Source organism: Cyprinodon tularosa, unplaced genomic scaffold (genome assembly GCF_016077235.1).
Source record: "Cyprinodon tularosa strain WSP-4 unplaced genomic scaffold, ASM1607723v1 ctg40, whole genome shotgun sequence".
Lineage (NCBI taxonomy): Eukaryota > Metazoa > Chordata > Actinopteri > Cyprinodontiformes > Cyprinodontidae > Cyprinodon > Cyprinodon tularosa.
Genome location: NW_024039119.1, coordinates 2,618,224 through 2,642,508, shown reverse-complemented (window position 1 = coordinate 2,642,508; position 24,285 = coordinate 2,618,224). Strand labels below are relative to the sequence as shown.

Below are 24,285 nucleotides of genomic sequence, written 5' to 3'. Positions count from 1 at the left end.
GTGCCATGAATGTCTGAGGTTCTGACTAAGACAGAGAAAAGCTGACTGTTGCGCTGACTTATGAAAATGTAAACAAAACAGCAACTTCTAGATGAAAAAGGATGAATAATATAATCCAATAGGATGTAATCTAAAGTTATGTGTCAGTTTAATCTGAATTAGATTTCTCTAAATGAAAAGCTAAGAGAAATTGATTTTCCTTTCCTCCAAAAATATTATTATCTACTTATATAATTTAAAACATATAAACAATGAAATCAGAAATTTTCATCCCTTAAGTGTTTAAAATACATAAACCTTACAGATAATCAAATATATGGGATGTAGTTTGGGGAATTGCAACTAAAATACATAAAAGCTATGAGTTTATTAACTAATATTATAGATTTTCAAAAATAAATAATTAATTCCTGAAAGATTTGAATCAAAGTGGCATATTTTCCTGAGAGAGTGAAAAATTAATAATCATTTTTTGGCACATTTAAAACAAGTATGTTTTAAAATAAATAAAACCTAAAACCTGCTTAATGGATTTAAATCTAGGATGATAAAAAATGAAAAAACATCCTAACTTTCAGAATTAGAACTGAAATAGCACCTGACATAAAGTTATAAATGGTTGGCTTACAGCAGAATAGTAACTGATTCGCTGTTTAGAGTTAAAATACCTGCGTATAAATAGACTGAAAACCGTCCATTTTACCGTTGACCCAGTTACAGGAGGTTCGGTAAAGATGGGCAGGCTACTGTTTTTCATTTTCTAAGCTGAAATGTTGAATGATGTGAAAGGCGAGACAAGACAAAATACAATTATTCTCTACGTCAGGGGTCTTCAACGTTTTCGAGGCCAAGGACCCCCAAACTGATTGCGAGATGGAGCGGGGACCCCTTAATTATATATATTGTATGAAATTGTGTTATATCAAACTGGTCCTATAGTCACTCTATTACATATGGAGTCATGTAACGAAAGTAACTTCTCCCTGGGATTATTAACCCCTAGAACCCTACAGACCCACCGGTGGGTCCAGCTGCTACGTGACCTCGTAATTTTAACAAACCCCCAGTATTGATGTAAAAAACACATTTGGCACAGTTTGGTGACATTTTTGGATAAATGTGTCAAAATGGCCTCTCCGCCTAAGAAATTTCTCACTAATACCATTCTAAAATAAATATGATTCATCTGATTGAGTCCAAATTTGGTATATTTTTACACATTTAGATTTAAAAGTCTGTACTACTTTTTTGTGCTATAAATAATATTTTGGTAGTGTTTTGCAATGTTTATTTCAAAGAAAATTTTGGCGAGGTTCAAAAAATGCAAAATATTTTGTATTTTGTCCCTAATATTTCAGGCAGGGTCAAAGCTACAATGGTGCTGACACCAGAAATCCATTCTATGACATCTTACCTTTACAGACGTACCAAAAGTTTCTTCTTAAATCTAATAGCTGTGAGGCTATAAGTGATTTACTTTTGTGTGTTTTTGTCAGGCAGAAATTTATTTATACCCCCTGAGGGTGTAAGAGGTTAAAGTACAGGTGCTGGTCATAAAATTAGAATATCATGAAAAAGTAGATTGATTTCAGTAATTCCATTTAAAAAGTGAAACTTGTATATTATATTCATACATTACATACAAACTCATATATTTCAGATGTTTATTTTGTTTAATTTTGATGATTACAAATGACAACAAATGAAAATCTCAAATTCATCATATCAGAAAATTAGAATATTACTGAAGACCAATAAAAACAAAGGATTTATAGAAATGTTGGCCAACTGAAAAGTATGAACATGAAAAGTATGAGCATGTACAGCACTCAGTATTTAGTTGGGCCTCCTTTGGCCTGTATTACTGCAGCAATGCGGCGTGGCATGGAGTCGATCAGTCTGTGGCACTGCTCAGGTGTTATGATAGCCCAGGTTGCTCTAATAGTGGCTTTTAGCTCTTCTGAATTGTTGGGTCTGGTGTATTGCATCTTCTTCTTCACAATACCCCATAGATTTTCTATGGGGTTAAGGTCAGGAGAGTTTGCTGGCCAACTAAGAACAGGGATACCATGGTCCTTCAACCAGGTACTGGTAGCTTTGGCACTGTGTGCAGGTGCCAAGTCCTGTTGGAAAATGAAATCTGCATCTCCAAAAAGTTGGTCAGCTGCAGGAAGCATGAAGTGCTCTAAAACTTCCTGGTATGTGGCTGCGTTGACCCTGGACCTCAGAAAACACAATGGACCAACACCAGCAGATGACATGGCACCCCAAACCATCACTGACTGTGGAAACTTTACACTGGACTTCAAGCAACGTGGATGAAGTGCCTCTCTTCTTTTCCTCCAGACTCTGGGACCTTGATTTCCAAAGGAAATGCAAAATTTACTTTCATCAGAGAACATGACTTTGGAGCACTCACCAGCAGTCCAGTCCTGTTTCTCTTTAGACGCTTCTGACGCTGTCTGTGGTTCAAGAGTGGCTTGACACAAGGAATGCGACAGCAGAAACCCATGTCTTTCATACGTCTGTGTGTGGTGGTTCTTGAAGCACTCACTCCAGCTGCAGTCCACTCTTTGTGAATCTCCCCCACATTTTTGAAGGGGTTTTGTTTCACAATCCTCTCCAGGGTGCGGTTATCTCTCTTGCTTGTACACTTTTTTCGACCACATCTTTTCCTTCCCTTCGCCTCTCTATTAATGTGCTTGGACACTGAGCTCTGTGAAAAGCCAGCCTCTTTAGCGATGACCTTTTTTTGTCTTGCCCTCCTTGTGCAAGGTGTCGATGGTCGTCTTTTGGACAACTGTCAAGTCAGCAGTCTTCCCCATGATTGTGTAGCCTATAGAACTAGACTGAAAGACCATTTAAAGGCTTTTGCAGGTGGTTTGAGTTAATTAGCTGATTAGAGTGTGGCACCAGGGGCCATCAATTTTGAACCTTTTCACAATATTCAAATTTTCTGATATGATGAATTTGAGATTTTCATTTGTTGTCATTTGTAATCATCAAAATTAAACAAAATAAACATCTGAAATATATGAGTTTGTATGTAATGTATGAATATAATATACAAGTTTCACTTTTTAAATGGAATTACTGAAATCAATCTTCTTTTTCATGATATTCTAATTTTATGACCAGCACCTGTATTTCTGATTCTGATTCCTGGTTGATGGGTGTTGTGAATGAAACGGTGTCCAGCTTGAAAGAGCTCCTGTGTGTCTCTGAATGTGTGCATTGATGACTGAAAGACATCTTCTGCCTCCATTTATCTGTTCACTAAATTCATGTTCATGTGTATTTAAAGACATTTTAATTAGTTCAAAAAATTGCAGGAGGGAATATTAAAAAAAGTAATCAACCAAGACCCCCTGTTGAAGACCTCTGCTCTGTGTGGTTCCTTCTTTCACATAGTGAGCTTTGCAACAATATAAATGAGTCTGTTGGTGAATGAACACTATAAATAGGCTCTGCCTTGCCTTGTTGGAAAAGCATGGTTATGACCTGTTCTCAACTCAGGAACTAGGACCCGTATCACATCTGGTTGTTCAATAGGTTTGTCGAAATAAAAGATTTAGATATGACTTAACAATATATTCCTGCAAAAAGGTCTGATGTTGCAGGGGCAGGTAATGAAAAGTGTTTGAAGCAAGCTCTTGTTCTGATGCCAGTTTGTTTCAGCCTTTATCCAGCTGGTCATGTCACAGGTTATTTGCATTACAATAAGGACAGTTAGCAACATAGAGTGAATACACATACTTGAAGAGGGGAGGGGGGCTTGCAGGAAAACTGGAATTCTCCGGGACATCCGTGGAATTCTCCGTGTTAAATTAGATGTAATATCTATCTTATTGTGTTTCGGTTGTGAATTCTTTGAGTCTCATTCGATCGACAAATCTTATAGCAAGCCATGTTTATTTTAAAAAAAAGAAAAGAAAAAAACAGATCTACTACAAGATGAACTACACATAGAATTATATAAGGCCTGTTTGATTAAACTACTATTGCTGTACAATACTGTACCAAAAAAGTGTACCTCTGTAATGTACAACATTGTATATACAAAATACATCCGAACACGATTCTCCAGTAATACAGAGACAACTATAAATAGATTTGACATTACTGTCTTCATTTTTTTTAGTTCTGTGATTTTTACCCCCCCCCAAAAAAAAAAAAAATTCACGCACACAGTAAAATGCATATTCAACAATATTCAACTCATCGTCCCCACACAGTTAGTCCACATGCAAGCAGAGTGCACAATGATTAGAGATCACAGAAGGACAACCCCCCACCCACCGCCACGCCGGCTTTTCACCAACCGCATGCATGTCTATGCCGCACATGTGAAAAGTTGTGGTCCTGAACGCACACCGTCCCTCCAGTTGTGAGGTAAGAGCAACACCAAATACACCAGTTATGCACAGAAAGTATACACTCACCGGCCACTTTATTAGGTACACCTGTCCAACTGCTCGTTAACACTTAATTTATAAGCAGCCAATCACATGGCGGCAACTCAGTGCATTTAGGCTTGTAGACATGGTCAAGACAATCTCCTGCAGTTCAAACCGAGCATCAGTATGGGGAAGAAAGGTGATTTGAGTGACTTTGAACGTGGCATGATTGTTGGTGCCAGAAGGGCTGGTCTGAGTATTTCAGAAACTGCTGATCTACTGGGATTTTCACGCACAACCATCTCTAGGGTTTACAGAGAATGGTCCGAAAAAGAAAAAACATCCAGTGAGCGGCAGTTCTGTGGGTGGAAATGCCTTGTTGATGCCAGAGGTCAGAGGAGAATGGCCAGACTGGTTGGAGCTGATAGAAGGGCAACAGTGACTCAAATAACCACCCGTTACAACCAAGGTGGGCAGAAGAGCATCTCTGAACGCACAGTACGTCGAACTTTGAGGCAGATGGGCTACAGCGGCAGAAGACCACACCGGGTGCCACTCCTTTCAGCTAAGAACAGGAAACTGAGGCTACAATTTGCACAAGCTCATCGAAATTGGACAATAGAAGATTGGAAAAACGTTGCCTGGTCTGATGAGTCTCGATTTCTGCTGCGACATTCGGATGGTAGGGTCAGAATATGGCGTCTACAACATGAAAGCATGGATCCATCCTGCCTTGTATCAACGGTTCAGGCTGGTGGTGGTGGTGTCATGGTGTGGGGAATATTTTCTTGGCACTCTTTGGGCCCCTTGGTACCAATTGAGCATCGGTGCAATGCCACAGCCTACCTGAGTATTGTTGCTGACCATGTCCATCCCTTTATGACCACAATGTACCCAACTTCTGATGGCTACTTTCAGCAGGATAATGCGCCATGTCATAAAGCTGGAATCATCTCAGACTGGTTTCTTGAACATGACAATGAGTTCACTGTACTCAAATGGCCTCCACAGTCACCAGATCTCAATCCAATAGAGCATCTTTGGGATGTGGTGGAACGGGAGATTCGCATCATGGATGTGCAGCCGACAAATCTGCGGCAACTGTGTGATGCCATCATGTCAATATGGACCAAACTCCCTGAGGAATGCTTCCAGCACCTTGTTGAATCTATGCCACCAAGAATTGAGGCAGTTCTGAAGGCAAAAGGGGGTCCAACCCGTTACTAGCATGGGATACCTAATAAAGTGGCCGGTGAGTGTACAAAGATTTCAGAGAGACTTGACAGTTACAGTTTATTACAGGAATGCAGACTGAGCTGTAGAGCTGGGGGATGATATGATCCCATTTAATACTTTACAAATAATGATTAAAACAAAACAAAAAAAAGGTTACAGACACAGAAAAAGGATTAAAATATACATTTGTGCTCACACTCTTTCATTATTTCACATCATTTTTTTTTGCAATGGGAAGGGCAAAGGATATAAAACCAAAAAAAAAAAAAGAATACATTTTGTTTTTACCATCATCTTTTAATAAGAAAAAGCTGGTCTGGGCTTGGGGGTTGCTACAATGACTGGAGACCACATATCAGCCTTCCTAACAGCTCTGACCACCTCTACAGTGTCTGGTAAAAGTATTCACACCCCTTTTCACTGTTTTACTGCTACCACCACAGCCGCAGTGTATTTTAATGGGATTTTGCACAATAAGCCAACAAAAAAGTGGTTCAAAATAGAAAGTGCAACAAAAATGACCCATGGTTTGGTGGAATGTGCATGCAACCTTTTTTTTTTTTTGTAATTACAAAAAACGGAATGCTTTAAACCTGTAGCGGGTCTGCAGACAAAGTGGCTCCAAATAATCTTAGATTAAAAAAAAAAAAAACTGAAAAGGAACAAACTAATTCTATTAAACACAGAAATAACCCAGAAGGTTTTCCACTTTTGGGGCTGCTCAGTGGAGCAGTGGGTAGCACTGCTGCCTTGCAGTAGGAAGGTTCCGGATTTGATTCCCGGCCAGGGGTCTTTTAGCATGGAGTTTGCATTTTCTCCCTGAGCATGTGTGGGTTCTCTCTGGGTACTCCGGCTTCCTCCCACAGTCCACTGTTAGGTTAATTGGCTTCTCTAAATTCGCCTTAGGTGTGAGTGTGTGTGAATGGTTGTCCTGTTTGTCTCTGTTTTGCCCTGTGATGGACTGCATCTATAAAATAAGTAAAAATGTCTTAAATTAAGTCTATTTACCCTTAATTTGAGTAGGTAAATGAGATAGTTTGTCAATGGAATGAGTATTTTTACTCTTAAAATAAGATAATTACCTACTGTAAAATGCACTTGAAATAAGACAATGCAATTGTGTTTTCTTATTTTAAATTTAAATTGTCTTGTTCCATTGGCAAAATATCTCTTTTACCTCCTCAACGCACGAACAAATCCACTTATTTTAAGAAAAAATGACGTATCTAGATTTGAGCTTTTTCCTGTGTGGCGACCTGTCCAGGGTCACTCCGCCTCTCGCCCATAGACAGCTGGAAATAGGCACCAGCACCCCTCGTGAACACGTTTTCCACGAATAATTGCTTAAATGTACACTCACTTTACTTGACTTTTTAAAGCCAGCAACTCACTTTTGTTGTAAACAACATTTTATAACAAATGATGGCATCTTGCAAACAACATCGACTGAATTTCATCTCCATTAGGAAAAATCCAAACTCTACTATAAGAGGTTTTTCTTTCCAGTAATGATGAACAACAATTATCCATCACTACTTTAAAGTACAGCTGAAATTACACAGATGGCAGTAGGATCTCCTCACTATTTTCCTTCTACACAGAAATATTTCACCCACATTTTAAGACTTGTGTAAATTTATCAGATAATACATTTCCATTTATTATTTGTTATTTATTCATTTCTAACCCTTACACGGTGCATATACATTGTTTTAATAAAGCGTATTTATTTCAAATACATAACTGTCAAATTTTAGTATTTAGTATTTATCAAAATTAAAACTATTTAACGTTTTTGTTAAAAACACATTTAGTTTATTTGCATAAAGGTAACATGATTTCTATGCAATTTTATGTATTAGAAATAAACTCCTTGGTATTCATTTTGAGCAAAAATACTTTGGAAATACTAAATAAACAATCTTGACATTAAATAAGCTGTTTATTTAAACCTATTTTTTTATAAGTTTGCGTTAAAAACAGCTAAAGAGATTAAACGGGAATTTGTTATGTAATAAACTGTCAATCTTCAATTTTGGGCGAAATGTGCATCAGATTTATGAGCTACTTTATGTCGGTTTATTCCCATCAAAATACATTAAATCTTAAGGTTCTAATGTGACAAAAAAGGAAAAGGAATATGAATACATTTACAAACTGCACATCCCACATTTCCAGGATACTGAGGAAGGTGTCTCCACCATGTTGCTTACAGTTGGCGTTTATTTACGTGCAGACCTGGGTCAGGGAGGTGCATAAGCTCTCTATCCATGGATGTGCACACAGAGAGATATAACAGTCCAGAATCGAACCCCCAACATATTAACTTGGTGACATATAAGATGAGGTGATTGGTTGTGCTCACATCTGCACACACTCAGGGAAGACCTGCAGCTGCATGCTTCCAGTTATCAACATGACTAGTAAATAGAAAACAGAAGATCGGCGTGTTTAAACCCTTTTTTTTTTATGGTAATCCTGTTTTTTCTAGAAGTGATATCACAGCTGGTATCGCCTAATCGGCTAGCTGGTTCTATTAGCGGGCGCCAGCATGCATGATAGAAACCTGAAAGGCGTTTAGCTGCCTCAAACCAGCACACATCAGGAGAGAATGTATGAACGGTCCCTCCTTAAAAAACACAAATAAAAAAAGCTGCTGCAGTAAAGCAGCATCACACCGCAGAAACTTTTTGCTTTCATTGTTTTATTGCTATATTAGATTTACTGTCGGCCGTGTTAAGTTCATGTTACGCAATCAGACATGAAAACGTGTTAAATACTGAGTGAGAGAGGTTCAATAAAGCTCTTGATCATGTGACTTGCACCGATATTTGGCCCAGTTTCCCTCTCATTTCAAAAAATGTCCCATCTGCCTTCCTCTGAAGCAGCGAGTCAGTGTGTTTCGGTTCTGCAAAGTGAGAGCGTGGCTTTCACAGTCTGTTCTGAGGAATCAAACAACGCCCTCGTCTCGCTTTACTCACAGGGTTATCCTAAAAAAAAAAAAAGAAAAAGAGAGAGGAAAGAAGAACCCTTTTGTGTCTATTATACAAAAAACAAACAGTGCTTTTTTTGTTCTTTAAATGTAGAGCAGGTCACACTTTCACCTGCACTTAAAAGCTATTTCATATGCGAAAATAAATCACACACAATCAAAAAACAAAACAAAAAAACTAGTGTGTAGCTCCTATCTCTGGATATCCAGCAACTGTTGTTGCAAAAATCCAAGCTTCTCCTCCTAGTTGACTTGTAGCAAATCAGAGCCGCCAGCAGAGGGCGCACTCTTCTTGATAAAGTCAATTAATCCTAAGATGCTGCTAGCGAGTAGATGTTATAAAAGAACCGAAGTGCTTCTGCACTAAAAGAGCTGTGAGGATTGTTAGGAGGAATACAGGAATCTTAAGCCGGACAGGATTTATCATTAGACTGAGGAGGAGGAGGAGGAGGTGGTGTGTGAGGAAGAGAGTGTGTGTGTCCTAACAGTGGGGGAGGTGGCGTCGGAGGGACTGTGGAGGTCGGAGAGCCCATGGCGGGGCTTCCCGTGCCTCCTCCACCCTTGGGGAACACCACAGGCTTCGGTCTGGTGGCCGGCGGTCGCATCTCCCTGAAGGACGGTACGGAGGAGGAAAGGGGTGATGACGAGAGAGAGGGGGAGGTGGCGGATGGCAGCGGGCTCCGAGTCGGAGTCTTCGCCGGGCGGAAGGAGGAGGGGACGTCGCTTGCTGACGAGGCGCTGCGCTGAAGCGGGTGGACGTAAGAGGGGCCGCCATCGCCGTCCCGCAGCAACCGGGAGTGGAGCGGGCTGGAGGGCTCGGAAGCTCCTCCTCCTCCGCCGCCGCCTCCGCTCATGCCTTTCAGCTGCTCCAGTGTGTCCAGAACCACATCAGGGGTGTGCGTATGTTTGGAGGTGCTCTGTCTTTCAAACTTACTGAGCTCACTCAGGGAGGAGTCCTGCGGGTCCTGCAGCAGGCAGACTAAACATGAGCAAACATGGAGGATGGAGGGAAGCAAAGCTTCAGAGCAGATAGAGCCGTACCTGTGAGCTGAGCTCCACGTGACCTATGACCTCAGGATCCAGGGGTCTGTGGTTGCTGAAACTCTTGGAGCGTCCTGCAGGGGTGGTCTTCTTTAACTGAGGACTCTCAACCTAAACAGGAACAACGGCCTCCATTAAAAACCTTCTTTACCTGCTTACCTTCTCACTCTGCTTACAAGATTCTTACAAGTAGTTTATGAAGAAGCAGGAAAAGGTGAGGAACTGATAAAGGATCCTCAGCACATAAAACATCATAGTCTAAAGCCTGGTTTATGCTCAGAAACCAGGTTGTCCTCAGAACCCCCCCCCCTTCCGCAGACACTCTGGTGTAGAGACTGACACGGGAGTGGATTTTCACTCCTGTCCCGTCCCACTCCCACAGAAAAAAATTGTGTCCCGTCCCAATCCCGGGCCAGAGTAGAAATCTAAATCCTGTCCCGTCCCACTCCTGGTGAAATTACTCCCACTCCCATCCCGCTCCCATTCTTGTTGTTTTTGAGCTCAGGTGAAAAACTCAGAGCGGAAGCACTGTAGGTTTTTGGGTCGTGTAGTTTTTTTGACTCGCATTATAGTGTAGACTTCAAGGAAAAGAACTACAAAATGGCGGCGCCAGTGCTGGATTTTTTCTTTCTATTTTATTTTATTTTTTGGCATCGATCCTAGTTTTTTTTTAGCTATTGGTTTGCACCCGCTCCCGTCTGCTCCCGTTAATGTGTAATCCTGTACCGTCCCAATCACGTGATCGTTACTAATACTGACTCCCATCCCACGGGAATCCCACGGGAATCCCGCGACCCGTGGGATTCCCGAAAAAATGTCTGGTGCACCTCCCCCAAAATTGTAGGCGACAGCAGGCCTCTGATTGGTCAATTCTACATCCACTCTACACTACATGCATTTCCTGTTTGGTACCTAATGGCAGAAACTCTGGCTGTAGAGCCGTCCACAATGCCTGGCACACCTTGGACACTATCCCAGACACCGTGCAGGACGCGAGTTTGTAGCTCTGTTCGACGGTCTCTTGGTTTGCACCCGAAGCCAAAACATGCAGCTACACGGCAAGACTTTGGGGAACACTCACAGGTGAACTGTGTGTCGTCCGGCGTTGGATGAGGGGTTGTAGACGGCGGAAAACCCACACACAGACACCCAGAATCCACAGCTAGTTCGTGATTGTCCCTCTTGCGTTGTGTTGTGGAATAACAAAGCGCAGACCACGCTTCAAAATTGGACATTAATCCAAAATATCTGTGTGATATCTTCCACTAGCTAACAGCTAGCTAACTAGCTAACACTGCTGCGGACATGCATAACCAGTATAACCAGCCCTTTAAAGAGAGAAAATTTGTGTGACAACGGAGGGACATGAGGGCCAAAAAGAGCGGGGATCCAGGTGGAAAAAGGGTCCCAGCGTTCTCGCGAAGTCCATCTTCACAATCTTTCCACAATGGCGGTCATACAAACAAAACAAGCCAGTAAGGCACCAAACAGGAAATACACATTATGTAGAGTGTCTGCGGCACTGTCTGCAGTCCCCTACACTTTTGGAGAGGTGCATCCAAGTGTGGAAGGGGCGGGGGGCACATTTGCACACATGCAGACGTCCTGGTTTCTGAGTATATATATATATGCATATATATGTATATATATCTCAGCCTTAAGATGATCTAAAGGAAGCGTACCTTGGTTTTGAGAGAAGAGTGTCGAGTGACAGAGTTGAGGATGTTATGAACGCTGACTGGACGTTTGTCTCCAAAGTCTTTTAGCTGAGCTCCACCGGGTAGAGACGCCGTTCTGGCACCTCCTGCCCCACTGCTGCTGGCTCCTGGACCAGTGCCGTCGCTCTCTGATCTGAATGCTCTTCGGACATTTCCGTGCTCAGGGCGCTTCTTCAGCCTGGAACACAGAACATGGTAAGAACCGCAAACACCTCAAATAGTCGTGCTCTGTGGATGAAAGACCCACTTGAGGTTGGCGAGGTAGATGTCAGCTACATGGCCTCCTGTGGGGGAGGGGGCGCTGCCCCGAGCGGACACCCTCTCCTCCAGCATCTCCCTGCTGTCCACATCAGGCTTTGGACTTCCACGATCGACTTCGCTTCTGAAAATGAGGAAAAAAAACCTCAGAAGTTTCACAGAAGCTAAAACAGGACAATCCTGGAAGAAACAGAGTTCAGGACGACGGCCCCAAAACAGCTATAAGAGCAACAATATAGAGGTTTCAGTCCCAAACTAAATCCTAAAAGCAACACTGGCTAAATGAATCAGTCTGCTTCTGTGGTTTGAATCGGAGAGTAGATTAGTTTAGCCCAGCAGGTTGAGAGGTGGTGGAGTTATAAACTCAGGCATTCTAGATGAAATTCTGCATCAGATATAGGTCTGTCAGCTATTCCAAAAACAAAGTTAAAAACAATCCACTGGACTTTGTTTCCAAGTTTGAAGACGTTTCGCTTCCCATCCAGGAAGCTTTTTCAATTCAATATGACAGTAACAGAGTTGAGTTCGAGGCTTTATATAGTGGACTGAAAACAAAGCTTTGTTTTGGCTTAGAAAATGTGCAATTTGAACCGAACAAATGCGTCCGCCCCTTTGGAATGGGGGCCGTTTGAGTTCTTTTTTTAGCCTGCAATACCCGATACCCGTCTACGTCTCTGAAAGGGGGGTCATTAGAGGGAATTGTTGTCCTGGCTGAATAGGTGAGATGTTCTGTTCCACTGTTTGGAGGTGGAGGTTGAGATGATAGCGGGAAGGAATCAACTCAATCGCTGCACTGTAGGTTTTTGAAAGCTGAGTCCACCCCCTCTGTTTAAGGCTGGTTTTTCTTTCTTGACATAAATGGCTTCCGTCACACCCCTCTCAAACCACCTGTCTGCTTTGTCCAAAATGTGAACATTCTGTTCCTCAAAAGAACGTACTTTGTCCATAAGGTTTAACTTTTTTTGGAATGACTATGACCTGGATGACAGCATGTCTGTCAGCTAACAACAGCTTTTAGCTTAGCTTGTGTAAAGTAAAACTCAATCTGGAGAAGATAAATAAAATAAAGAACTTCGAAAATATAAAATATGAAAAATAAAATTCATTGAATATAAAAAAAAAATCCATTGTCTAAGATGCGCACTTTCATCTGGTTTGGTCTGCCGCGGTTTCCGTAGCATCGTGAACTCGCAGGTGCGCGCTTTTAGGAAATCCTATACACTACTGTTTATGCTCTAAAAACATTCTAAATGACTTCGTTTCGAGTAAATTCTGGATGCTACCCACTCAGGACACTTGGAATACATTGGACGAGCAGTATGGAGGAATATTGACACGTTTTTTGTGGACTTTTATGGACCTTTCTGTCTCGGACACCATAGACCTCCATTATTTGAATGTCAGCAGACAGCAAGAAGCCTCCCAGATCTCCAGATGCATTTGAGATATCAAAAAAGTACTCCAGAGTGTTGTTCAGCATGGGGGTGAGTAGAAAATGAAGGCTAATCATGTTTTGGGTGTACTATTCCTTTAAGCAAACAGCTGCAGGTTTTAATTATTTATTAGTGAAAACATCTAAAAATCAGAGCCTTTCACTAAACCTCTGTCTGCTCTGTTTATGCGGGGAAGGAGACTAGATTCCCAGTCACATGCAGGCTCCACTTCCTTAGCAACGGGGATTTCCAGTGCATGAGTTTCAGTTGGTGTTTGGTCAGAAATCTCAACATGTGTTCGACCTCTTCCCTCTTTATGTTTTAAACAGACCACTGTTTGTCCTGTAAGCAAAAACATGGGGTTCATTTAATTAATAAAAATTGTTGCAAGAAAACCCCAAAACAAAACAACTTGAGGACTGTTTCTCTAGCTTATTTATTCTTATAATAATTTCGCATTATTTTATTTGGGTGGGGTAGCCCATCTGCTTCTAAATTAGATTCTTTTTTTTCCAGTCTCCTTTTTTTGGCTTTTTCATGCTTTGGTTACGACGGCTGGTCAGAGGATAAGTGGGTAGCACTGCTGCCTTGCAGCAAGAAGGTTCCGGGTTTGATTCTGCATGGAGTATGCATGTTCTCCCTGTGCATGCGTGGGTTCTCTCCGGGTACTCCGGCTTCTGACTGTTGGGTTGATTGGCTTCTCTAAATTCTCCTTAGGGTGTGGGTGATTGGTTGTATGTCTCTGTGTTGCCCTGCAAACCAGTCCCGGGTGTACCTGTAGACAGCTGGTGATAGGCACCAGCAACCCTCGTAACCCCAGCAGGGATAAACGTGACAGAAAATGGATGTTTTGGTTACATGATGCTTATTTTCTCTCCAGAAGTTAATAAAAATAGTTGGAAAAAAATAAACCCAGCAAACATCAGTAACGGTTCTGTCAAAAGAGTAATAAATAAAAGAATACAAAACCAAGATCTTACGTCTCTTGAATAATGATGTACTGGTGCGGCACCAGACCAGACACTCCATCGTGCTGCCCCTCCCACCAGTCTTCGGAGGCTCGCTGGAAGAGTAGGAGAGAGGCGCCCTTTTTGAACGTCAGCTCCCGACCGGAGCGGCCCGTGTAATCGAAACGGGCGACGGCTTCGACTGGTTCAGACTCTGAAACAGCCAAGGTGCCTGACATTCAGAAGGTGGGCAAACAGAGGCGGGTGGAGCGACAAAGCCAGGGTGCATAAGGAGAGAGAGAGAAAGAAAGAGAGATGGAGAAAACGGTTAGTGCATAGCTGGTTAGTGACGCAGCATTACAGTGGGATTATAAACAGGTTAAAGCGAGTGACGGAGTTACTAAGGAAAGCTGGCTTCTAGATAATGAGCAGCAGAGGGAGTGTTGAGGTAAACGGAGTGAAAAAACGTACCGTCCTCACTGTTGCGGCTGACGGAGACGGCATCGGGTGCAGGCTCTTCCACTAGGGGGGGCTCACACTGTGGACTGTCACTGAAGCAGAAACACACACAGCAGAAGATGTTCAAAAATAAGGGGAAACATTTCATTTACACTGCTTTGGAAAATCATAAACATCAATCATGACTTATTAGAGCTGCGTGACACAAGCAGGGACTTAAAGGCAGTGGCGATTCTAGACCAAATGTACCAGGGGGCCAAGAGGGGGCCAGTCTGTTTCCATGGGGGCACAGACAAGCATGAAATACAAAACAGAGCAAGGGATTCAAATATATTAAGAGAGCTGAAAGAAGTGACATTTCTATTCAATTAGGTTTAATTCAAATTCTGTGTCCTATTAGGTCAATATACATTCATAATTTAAGAATTTAACACGTTTTTGACTTAATTTAACTTACAATTACCATTTCCTATAAAATCTGAATCAGAACTCAAGAAAAACTGATAAATTCAGCTGTAAAAATTCAAGTATTTTTTTATTTGTTATTGTTTTTAAATAATTAGCAGAACAGAATTTGTAAAAAAAAAAAAAAAAAAGAAAAGAAAAAGAAATAGATCCAAAGGACCTATCAGTAACCATGTCTGTTCCAGTGCATTTTTCTTTAGCATTATGTGTTCAGTACAGGGGCCATAACAGGGGCCAGGACATGATTTACTGGCCCCTGTTAGCCCCTGTCTAGTACCGCCCATGCATAAAGGTATACAGCACAATCTTTTATTTCCGTCCTAAGTGCTCGTCCTGTTAGCTATCTTTTTTTGCACATGCTCACTTTCAGGCGGATTTCTGTGGTGAGCTACGGTTTCAGACAGCCATTGAAGCTCACCTTTCTCACCGTGGTTCTTTGAAAGTGGCCGAGGGTGGTAAGAGAAAAAGTGTCTACGAAATGTACAGGTGCTGGTCATAAAATTAGAATATCATGAAAAAGTAGATTGATTTCAGTAATTCCATTTAAAAAGTGAAACTTGTATATTATATTCATACATTACATACAAACTCATATATTTCAGATGTTTATTTTGTTTAATTTTGATGATTACAAATGACAACAAATGAAAATCTCAAATTCATCATATCAGAAAATTAGAATATTGTGAAAAGGTTCAAAATTGATGGCCCCTGGTGCCACACTCTAATCAGCTAATTAACTCAAACCACCTGCAAAAGCCTTTAAATGGTCTTTCAGTCTAGTTCTATAGGCTACACAATCATGGGGAAGACTGCTGACTTGACAGTTGTCCAAAAGACGACCATCGACACCTTGCACAAGGAGGGCAAGACACAAAAGGTCATCGCTAAAGAGGCTGGCTTTTCACAGAGCTCAGTGTCCAAGCACATTAATAGAGAGGCGAAGGGAAGGAAAAGATGTGGTCGAAAAAAGTGTACAAGCAAGAGAGATAACCGCACCCTGGAGAGGATTGTGAAACAAAACCCATTCAAAAATGTGGGGGAGATTCACAAAGAGTGGACTGCAGCTGGAGTGAGTGCTTCAAGAACCACCACACACAGACGTATGAAAGACATGGGTTTCTGCTGTCGCATTCCTTGTGTCAAGCCACTCTTGAACCACAGACAGCGTCAGAAGCGTCTTGCCTGGGCTAAAGAGAAACAGGACTGGACTGCTGGTGAGTGGTCCAAAGTCATGTTCTCTGATGAAAGTAAATTTTGCATTTCCTTTGGAAATCAAGGTCCCAGAGTCTGGAGGAAAAGAAGAGAGGCACTTCATCCACGTTGCTTGAAGTCCAGTGTAAAGTTTCCACAGTCAGTGATGGTTTGGGGTGCCATGTCATCTGCTGGTGTTGGTCCATTGTGTTTTCTGAGGTCCAGGGTCAACGCAGCCACATACCAGGAAGTTTTAGAGCACTTCATGCTTCCTGCAGCTGACCAACTTTTTGGAGATGCAGATTTCATTTTCCAACAGGACTTGGCACCTGCACACAGTGCCAAAGCTACCAGTACCTGGTTGAAGGACCATGGTATCCCTGTTCTTAATTGGCCAGCAAACTCTCCTGACCTTAACCCCATAGAAAATCTATGGGGTATTGTGAAGAAGAAGATGCAATACACCAGACCCAACAATTCAGAAGAGCTAAAAGCCACTATTAGAGCAACCTGGGCTATCATAACACCTGAGCAGTGCCACAGACTGATCGACTCCATGCCACGCCGCATTGCTGCAGTAATACAGGCCAAAGGAGGCCCAACTAAATACTGAGTGCTGTACATGCTCATACTTTTCATGTTCATACTTTTCAGTTGGCCAACATTTCTATAAATCCTTTGTTTTTATTGGTCTTCAGTAATATTCTAATTTTCTGATATGATGAATTTGAGATTTTCATTTGTTGTCATTTGTAATCATCAAAATTAAACAAAATAAACATCTGAAATATATGAGTTTGTATGTAATGTATGAATATAATATACAAGTTTCACTTTTTAAATGGAATTACTGAAATCAATCTACTTTTTCATGATATTCTAATTTTATGACCAGCACCTGTATGAGAAGAAAAGAAATGCCTCACAAAAGGCAAATATATCCCAGATTGCTTTGCGTGGAGATCTCTCTTCAAAAAGCATTATGGGATTTGCTGTCAGAGCGGCCCACTGCCGCCATAGGCTGTCACTACCCGACAGCGGCGACTAATAACAAAGATGGCGTATGCACCACGCAGTGGAGTAGGAGTTATGAACGGTCAGTTAAGGTCAGTTAACTGAATTCACTATAGTCCACTATATATTCCCCTCTGTATGTGGACTTGTATGAGCTATGAGAACAGCACGTTTTAAATAGGGCGTGCACGAGGAGAAATGGGCTTGTGCACGCTTTTGCATCTGCAAAGTGGAGAGTGCAGGTCCTTTAAAAACTCCTCCACAATACCTTTAATTATGAAGATATATTTTTGTTTTTTTTATTTGTTTCCATAGAAGGATCTGAAAGGTGGTATATGTCAGATTGACTATCTCAAACTGTATCCTGTCGAGGATTAAGTGTGACATATGTCCCCCCCCACCCTCCCCAGTGTGGCTCCTATCTTTCCAAAGAATATAGGCAGCGCTATAGGAAAACGCCTCACCGTGGGGCCATGCCATGGGCAGCAATAAGAGCACGCCCAAGTCAGCGTTCTGGGGCATGCATGGCCCTCAGCTCCCCACCCATCCCAATGTATGCGATGTATGTGATGAACAGTTGTACTGACACTGAAATCTCGATTACAATGTAAATTGTAATTGACAATAAAGAAAGTGATCGATTGATTGATATGTGAGTTGCTAGGCTTTGACTGTAACCCATCGATTTGTTTCTGGTGTTTCTATCCTGCTCTAAGATCATGCTTTGCTCCTCTCGCTGGCTTTTATATGTGTGTTTTAAAGGAATCACCACCAATCAGATTTCTCTATGTTTTACTCTGTGTGCAGGTGTTGGGTTTCAGTTAAAACACGCTCTTCTCAAAGCGTGATTTTGATACTCCTGCATTGATATCAATCCTGGAAAGATGCTAACATTAGCCCGCCTTGGTATCTCCACTCTTCCACCAGTCAGGGCCTCACATACAGGCAGACTGTAAGTGTTGTTACTTGTGTAAGTTTTTGTACGAGACCTGGAAAGTGCTAATGTTGCTAACACCACATCCACATGAACACGCATACACACAATAGCCATAGGCCTATGAACCCTCGGGATAAAAAAAAGGGGTATAAAGAGGGGACTTAATCAGCTACATTAATTTTTTTTGTCCCAAAAAATCATTTTACATGAATTTAAAGACAATTTCAGGATTATCTACGAAGGATAGACAGGCTATGACTCTTTTAAAGGTTGCATGAGGCAAAATTCTCCCTGTTTTTGCAGTGGATCCCGGCAGCTTCTCCAGAGTTATCAGGGGCCTCCTGGCTGTTTGTCTTGTCAGTATAGGTGGATGTTCCTGTGGATTTTCAGTGGTGCCTTTACTTACCTTTGCAGACTGTAGCCTTAACACTCAGAACTGCTGCTGGGTTCCTTCAGACTTTCACCATGCTTTTTGGTCACTAATGTTTAACTACCAGTTTTAAGAAGTGAGGCAGACACCCTGTTTTATTAGACTTAAAACCTCCCTTTTGATAAAACTTATAGGCTTATAGTTAGAGTGGCTCAGGTTATCCAGATCTATCTCTATAATTATGCTGCTATAGGCTTAGACTGCTGGAGGACTAAGGGACCACTTTTCACCGTATGTCTATTCTCTAATTCTGCAGTACTTGTAAGTTCAACCTCTAACTTTATATTATAGAATCTCCATCAGAGCCCGATTATACTAGAAGTGTCTCCCTGTCTAAAAGGAGTTTTTCCTCTCCACTAAAACCTCCTACATGCTAGCTTTGAGGGATGGCGTCAGAATGACATAGTACAAATATCTTCTCAATCCTCATGCTCATCCAGGTGAAGCAAATCCTGGAAAGCTAATGATTTAATTCAATCAGTTAGTCTTCATTAGTAAGAAAACTTTCAACCAATATGACCGTGTGATCTGACTGAATTTTCAACTAACGATTATTTAGCAAATTAATTAATAATCGGATTGTCAAAGGTTCCTTAAAGAAGACTTTTCATGAAATTGAAAACGTTTCCAATTGAGGAGTTCTGGATAGAGCACATTGATTAGTGTTGCACTGATCCCGATACCATTTTGAGAGCCAAAAGTTTAGGCAACTATTGTCACCCATTCTAGGTAGGCAATAAAAAGTTCTACTGGATTCACTTTGTATTAGTCTTTTTCCTGCTTCACAAAGGTAGGCACACACATCAATTTCAGATTGATAGTATCGGTATGGTATCGGCCAATACTGCACAACCAGGTATCGGGTATTGGAGCCAAAAAATGGCAATGGTGCAACAATGAGGCCCCGTCCACACAAAGTCAAACCCTGGCCTAAACGAACAAATTTTTCACCAAACCAGCCTCTCATCTATACGAAGCCGGCGTTTCGGGGGTCTGTAAACAATCTTTCTTTTATTCAGCCTTCAGAGTGGGAAGATTTTGAAACGCCGTTTTCGCGTTTCCATCTTTAAGCTCTGACCGCATTTTTTTTCTTACACGCATGCGTCATAGCGTCGCCTCTAAACACGCATGCGCGACACAGTATCACAACAACAATGGCGCCGTACTGTGTTGAATGGTTGCTGCTCATGCTACTCACCCTGCTGTCGGGCTTACAACAGAATCTTCTTCTTCTGGAATATCTCCAGGAAGAACAGAGCAATATCGACGACATAGTTCATCACCTCAATTTGACTGAACCACGAAAATGGACCCGCAGGTTTGGTTGTTGTATAAATATTACTGCGCATGCCCAACATTTCGTTGCCTGTTTTCGCCTATTTTTGCTTTGGCACCACAGCGCCACTTACAGGCCTGGCATACATTTTGCTGCGTTTTCATGCATTCGTGTGGTCGATCACATTTATTTTACGTCTCCGTCTTTACGACAAACGTTCTGGAAAATATTAGCGTTTCGTGTTCGTTTTGACTTCGTGTGGACCGGGCCTGATATTGATGGACGAAAACATTTTTTCATCTTAAATGCAAAATGTTTCAATAGTTTTTTTTTTACCATATTGATATAACTACTGCGCTAAGTGGGTTGCTCTGTCAGCTACAAGCATATTTTACAGTCCCTACACTCCATTTAACAATTAATCGATTACTAAATTAGTTGATGATTATATCAATAATCGATTAATCACTATTAATCGGATTAATTGTTTCAGCCCTGAACTGAATAAACTGAATAACCCCAGGGGCCTTCACAGATTAAACTGAATTCTAAATAAACACAAAGGGACCATGTTGGCATCTGCTGGACTGAATATCATTTAAAGATATTAGGGTTGAGACAACTAAAAAAACATCTTTTTTGGTGTGTAACAGTGCAACTTTGTGTCTGTTTGTTCTTGCAAATAAAAATAAATACGACGAACTGAAGTTCACGGCTCTATCGAAAGAAAAATTGGGCATGAACGTTTTTTTCAGGAACCATCTGGGTTTTAAAGTCTGTTTTATTAAGCAATGGTGAGGTCATAAAATAATTTATAAGTTAGCAACCCTTTAGTGCTGATTAGTTTTGGCTTGGGATTTTGTGATTTTGCCCTTTAAACTTTATTGCGCAGTAAAAAAAACTGAGACGGTAATACATAAAAGTTGTATTGGAGGAAGGAATAAAAGTTTTTAGTGTACCTGTTCTGATAAATCTACTGGCATAAAAGCATTGTAAATCCAGTATAGTCTATATGTAACTGTAGTTATAGCAGGGTTAAAGTACACTGGAAAAAATTGAAATCTAGATTAATAATTTTTTCTCAATATAAGTGCATTTGTCTTGGATTGAGGAGGTAAAAAAAGAGTATTTGCCAATGGAACAAGACAATTTACACTTAAAATAAGAGAACACAATTCATTGTCTTGTTTCAAGTGCATATTATCTAATTATCTTATTTTGAGAGTAAAAATACTCATCCCAATGGCAAACTACCTCATTTGCCTACTCAAATTAAAGGTAAATACAGTTAATTTAAGAAAATGTTTTACTTATTTCTAGATATTGTGCCTAAATGAAGCAAAATAACCCAAGTGTCATTTTATTCTGTAATAAAAGGCTGGACTTCTAAGTTAGGAGCTCAATAAATCACAGCCATCAACAGTTTGATTACATCGTTTAAACCTTTCCAGTTACACTGAGTGTCAGTGATCATTATAACTCACTCCAAGACTTGTTAGTAGACCGAGATTGAAAATTAGCCTCTGCTTGCACCGCTGTGTGCTGCTTGATCTGCTCAGACGCGGCTTTAATCTCCCATGTGATGGACAGTAAGCTGATTCCCATGGTCTCATGGCTCAGAGTGGCACAGACAGGCCAAGCAAATCTCTCCCTGGCAGCCCTTAAATAAATCCCTCCTTCCCTCCAAAATGTGCTTTAGAAAAGACTTGGACAAAAACATCCCGGCAGTTTGACCCGTTAGCGTTCTGTCCTCACCAGAAGTCCTCCCCTGCTCCAGGGATGGTGTATATCGGGCCTGGCAGGTCCTGCAGGCCAGGGAAGATGGTGTCATGATGGATGATGATAGTTTTAATGAGTTCGTTGACGTGAGCCTGGCAGGAGACCTGGTCATGGCCTTCGGGGACAGACATCAGGGTGGGGCCGAAGCAGATGGCCAAGTTGTAGGGGTCCATCATGTTTTCCTCACTGTACTGAGACAGACTGGGGGAAGGGAGGGGACAGAGGTGTTTGTAACATTCATATATTCACTACCTTCAAGAGACAAAGTACAATGCTAAAATTGTGTGTTTTCAACTTTTTAATTTTTGACATCATGTAAAATCTAATTCAAATACATGCGAAAAGTAACATCCAATGGACACAAAATTCTAAATTCTTTGCATTTTATTGCTTATCAATAAAAAAGAAGCAACTTCAAACTGAATCGGCCTCATAAAAAAGTTTCAGATTCCAAAGTTTAGGATGGCCGACGCTAAATGACGCTCAGCACACTGTGGTGAGCGAGGATACAACGCAGGAACACAGGAGGTGACGGTAAATCAGATCTCCGCTTTCTTCACACAAAGCTCTTCGGTTTACCCAGAGGGCTGAAATGGCAGCTCTATCCTCAGCTCTCCCCAAAAACCTCTTTTTTTTGTTTTCCAGGATTTTCTTCATAGGCATGCTGTAACGCATGTTTCCTTCCTTGCATCTTTAACCCCTTTAGTCCAGCGGGTCCAATACAGGGCCCATCTGACACTTGCTTACAGTATGCTGATCCAGTTCTAGAAATGGCCAAAACACAGTCACATGGTGTTTCATCCACACGCCTTTCAAATGGCGCTTCAAAATCTTTCATAATAATTTTTTCACAAGTACTTTTTGTTTTATAGCTGTTTAAACAAATATAATTTAGCAGCTGGACCCACCGGTGGGTCCAGCTGCTACGTGACCTCGTAATTTTAACAAACCCCCAGTATTGATGTAAAAAACACATTTGGCACAGTTTGGTGACATTTTTGGATAAATGTACCAAAATGGCCCCTCCGCCTAAGAAATTTCTCACTAATACCATTCTAAAATAAATATGATTCATCTGATTGAGTCCAAATTTGGTATATTTTTACACAACATTTACCGGTAGATTTAAAAGTCTGTACTACTTTTTTGTGCTATAAATAATATTTTGGTAGTGTTTTGCACTGTTTATTTCAAAGAAAATTTTGGCGAGGTTCAAAAAAAAGCAAAATATTTTGTATTTTGTCCCTAATATTTCAGGCAGGGTCAAAGCTACAATGGTGCTGACACCAGAAAACCATTCTATGACATCTTACCTTTACAGAGGTACCAAAAGTTTATTCTTAAATCTAATAGCTGTGAGGCTATAAGTGATTTACTTTTGTGTGTTTTTGTCAGGCAGAAATTTATTTATACCCCCTGAGGGTGTAAGAGGTTAAAATTCCACCTGACATGTGTGACTCTGCAGGAGTAATGCAACAACAGATTTTCATTTTTAGCCACACCCCCTAATGGAAACTAGAGGCTCAGACCTTTCCAAGGAGGGGTTTGAGGGGATTGTGTAACCATTTCAGGTGAAGAAACCATTACATAAGCTTGCTCTGTTAATCTTATTTTCTTTTCAGTGTGCTGATATTATTGTAAATTTCAATCAAACAAAGGCTTTCTCTTATGCAGAAGGTCTCCAATAATGTAAATCAGCACATTCCATATTCCCTTTTTATGAGTAGAAAAATGCCTTTCTGCAGTTTTAGCTTGAGTTATAGTCAAGATGTGGATCTATAAAGTCTGAGGGTTTATCCAGAGTTTTAGATGGGCTTTCATGGTGTTTTGCAGTGTTTATTTTGGAACAAAATTTTGGCGAGGCTACATTTTTTCCATTTGTTCTTTGTTTAATCACCTGTAAATCAGACATGGTGATATTTGAAATAGTGGTCCAACCTGAAAAATATTTCTCAATGCCTTTCTGTCACACAAATAAAAACAACTGTATTTCCGATTGATAGTTTGAGAGCTCTACTTGCTTTAATTCATATATATTCAGGCAGAATTTGCTCCTAAGACACTCTGGGCTTAAGGAGTTAAGCTGCTTCAGTGGGGGTATGTTGGGTGCAGCTATGCTATTATGGGCCATCAAAATAAACCTAAAAGAGGAAATTAGGCTGATTATCAAATGGGAGACTTTCATTTCCGTTGCTTGTAGTTTGACATTTCATGACAGCCCACACTGATAGTGACAAAGGTTAGAGGATGTTGTATGAAGGCCCAAAATAATCTTCTGTTTGTGGAAATCTCATTGCAAATAGGACAAAGTTGCAGCACGATCTTTGGGTTCTAGAACTTGGTTTATTAGAGCATTTTTTTTCACATCCAGTGCGATCAGGTTACCTGAATTTAAACACTGCCGAACCCGATACTATTCGAGCTATAATATGTATTATGATTACATGCCTGTCAAACAGTAGATTGTGTTAACAGGAAAAAATATATCCTATTGTTTGTATTCCAATTAAACCTCCCCTCTGTATAAGAGTTTTAACCAAACCGTAACTTTTAATCACTTCTGATTTAAATCCCTATTTATTGCTGCTTTATTTTTTGTGTTTTGAAACACTTTCAAAGTGATGTATCGTTTTTATTAGTACTAATGTTTTGTTTCTACTGAAACTAATAGAAACTATTGGCTCAGTGATTCGCTTTTAGAACAAAAAG

The 24,285-nt window shown here is 40.9% G+C and overlaps 1 protein-coding gene across 3 annotated transcripts in view; it reads right to left on the bottom strand.

The window, feature by feature from the left end:
• Positions 1-8,854: 8,854 nt before the first annotated feature.
• Positions 8,855-24,285, bottom strand: part of srgap2 (SLIT-ROBO Rho GTPase activating protein 2) — a 115,080-nt gene continuing 99,649 nt past the window's right edge. For 2 of the 3 annotated variants that reach the window (XM_038298045.1, XM_038298047.1), the window contains exons 17-23: positions 21,553-21,777; positions 14,494-14,573; positions 14,056-14,254; positions 11,632-11,766; positions 11,349-11,562; positions 9,667-9,777; positions 8,855-9,590 (exon numbers count right to left, since the gene is read on the bottom strand). In XM_038298045.1, coding sequence (XP_038153973.1) covers positions 9,030-9,590; positions 9,667-9,777; positions 11,349-11,562; positions 11,632-11,766; positions 14,056-14,254; positions 14,494-14,573; positions 21,553-21,777 — 1,525 coding nt within the window. In that variant the 3' untranslated portion in view covers positions 8,855-9,029. The remainder of the gene's footprint in view (positions 9,591-9,666; positions 9,778-11,348; positions 11,563-11,631; positions 11,767-14,055; positions 14,255-14,493; positions 14,574-21,552; positions 21,778-24,285) is intronic. The other variant, XM_038298046.1, reaches the window with a different exon arrangement.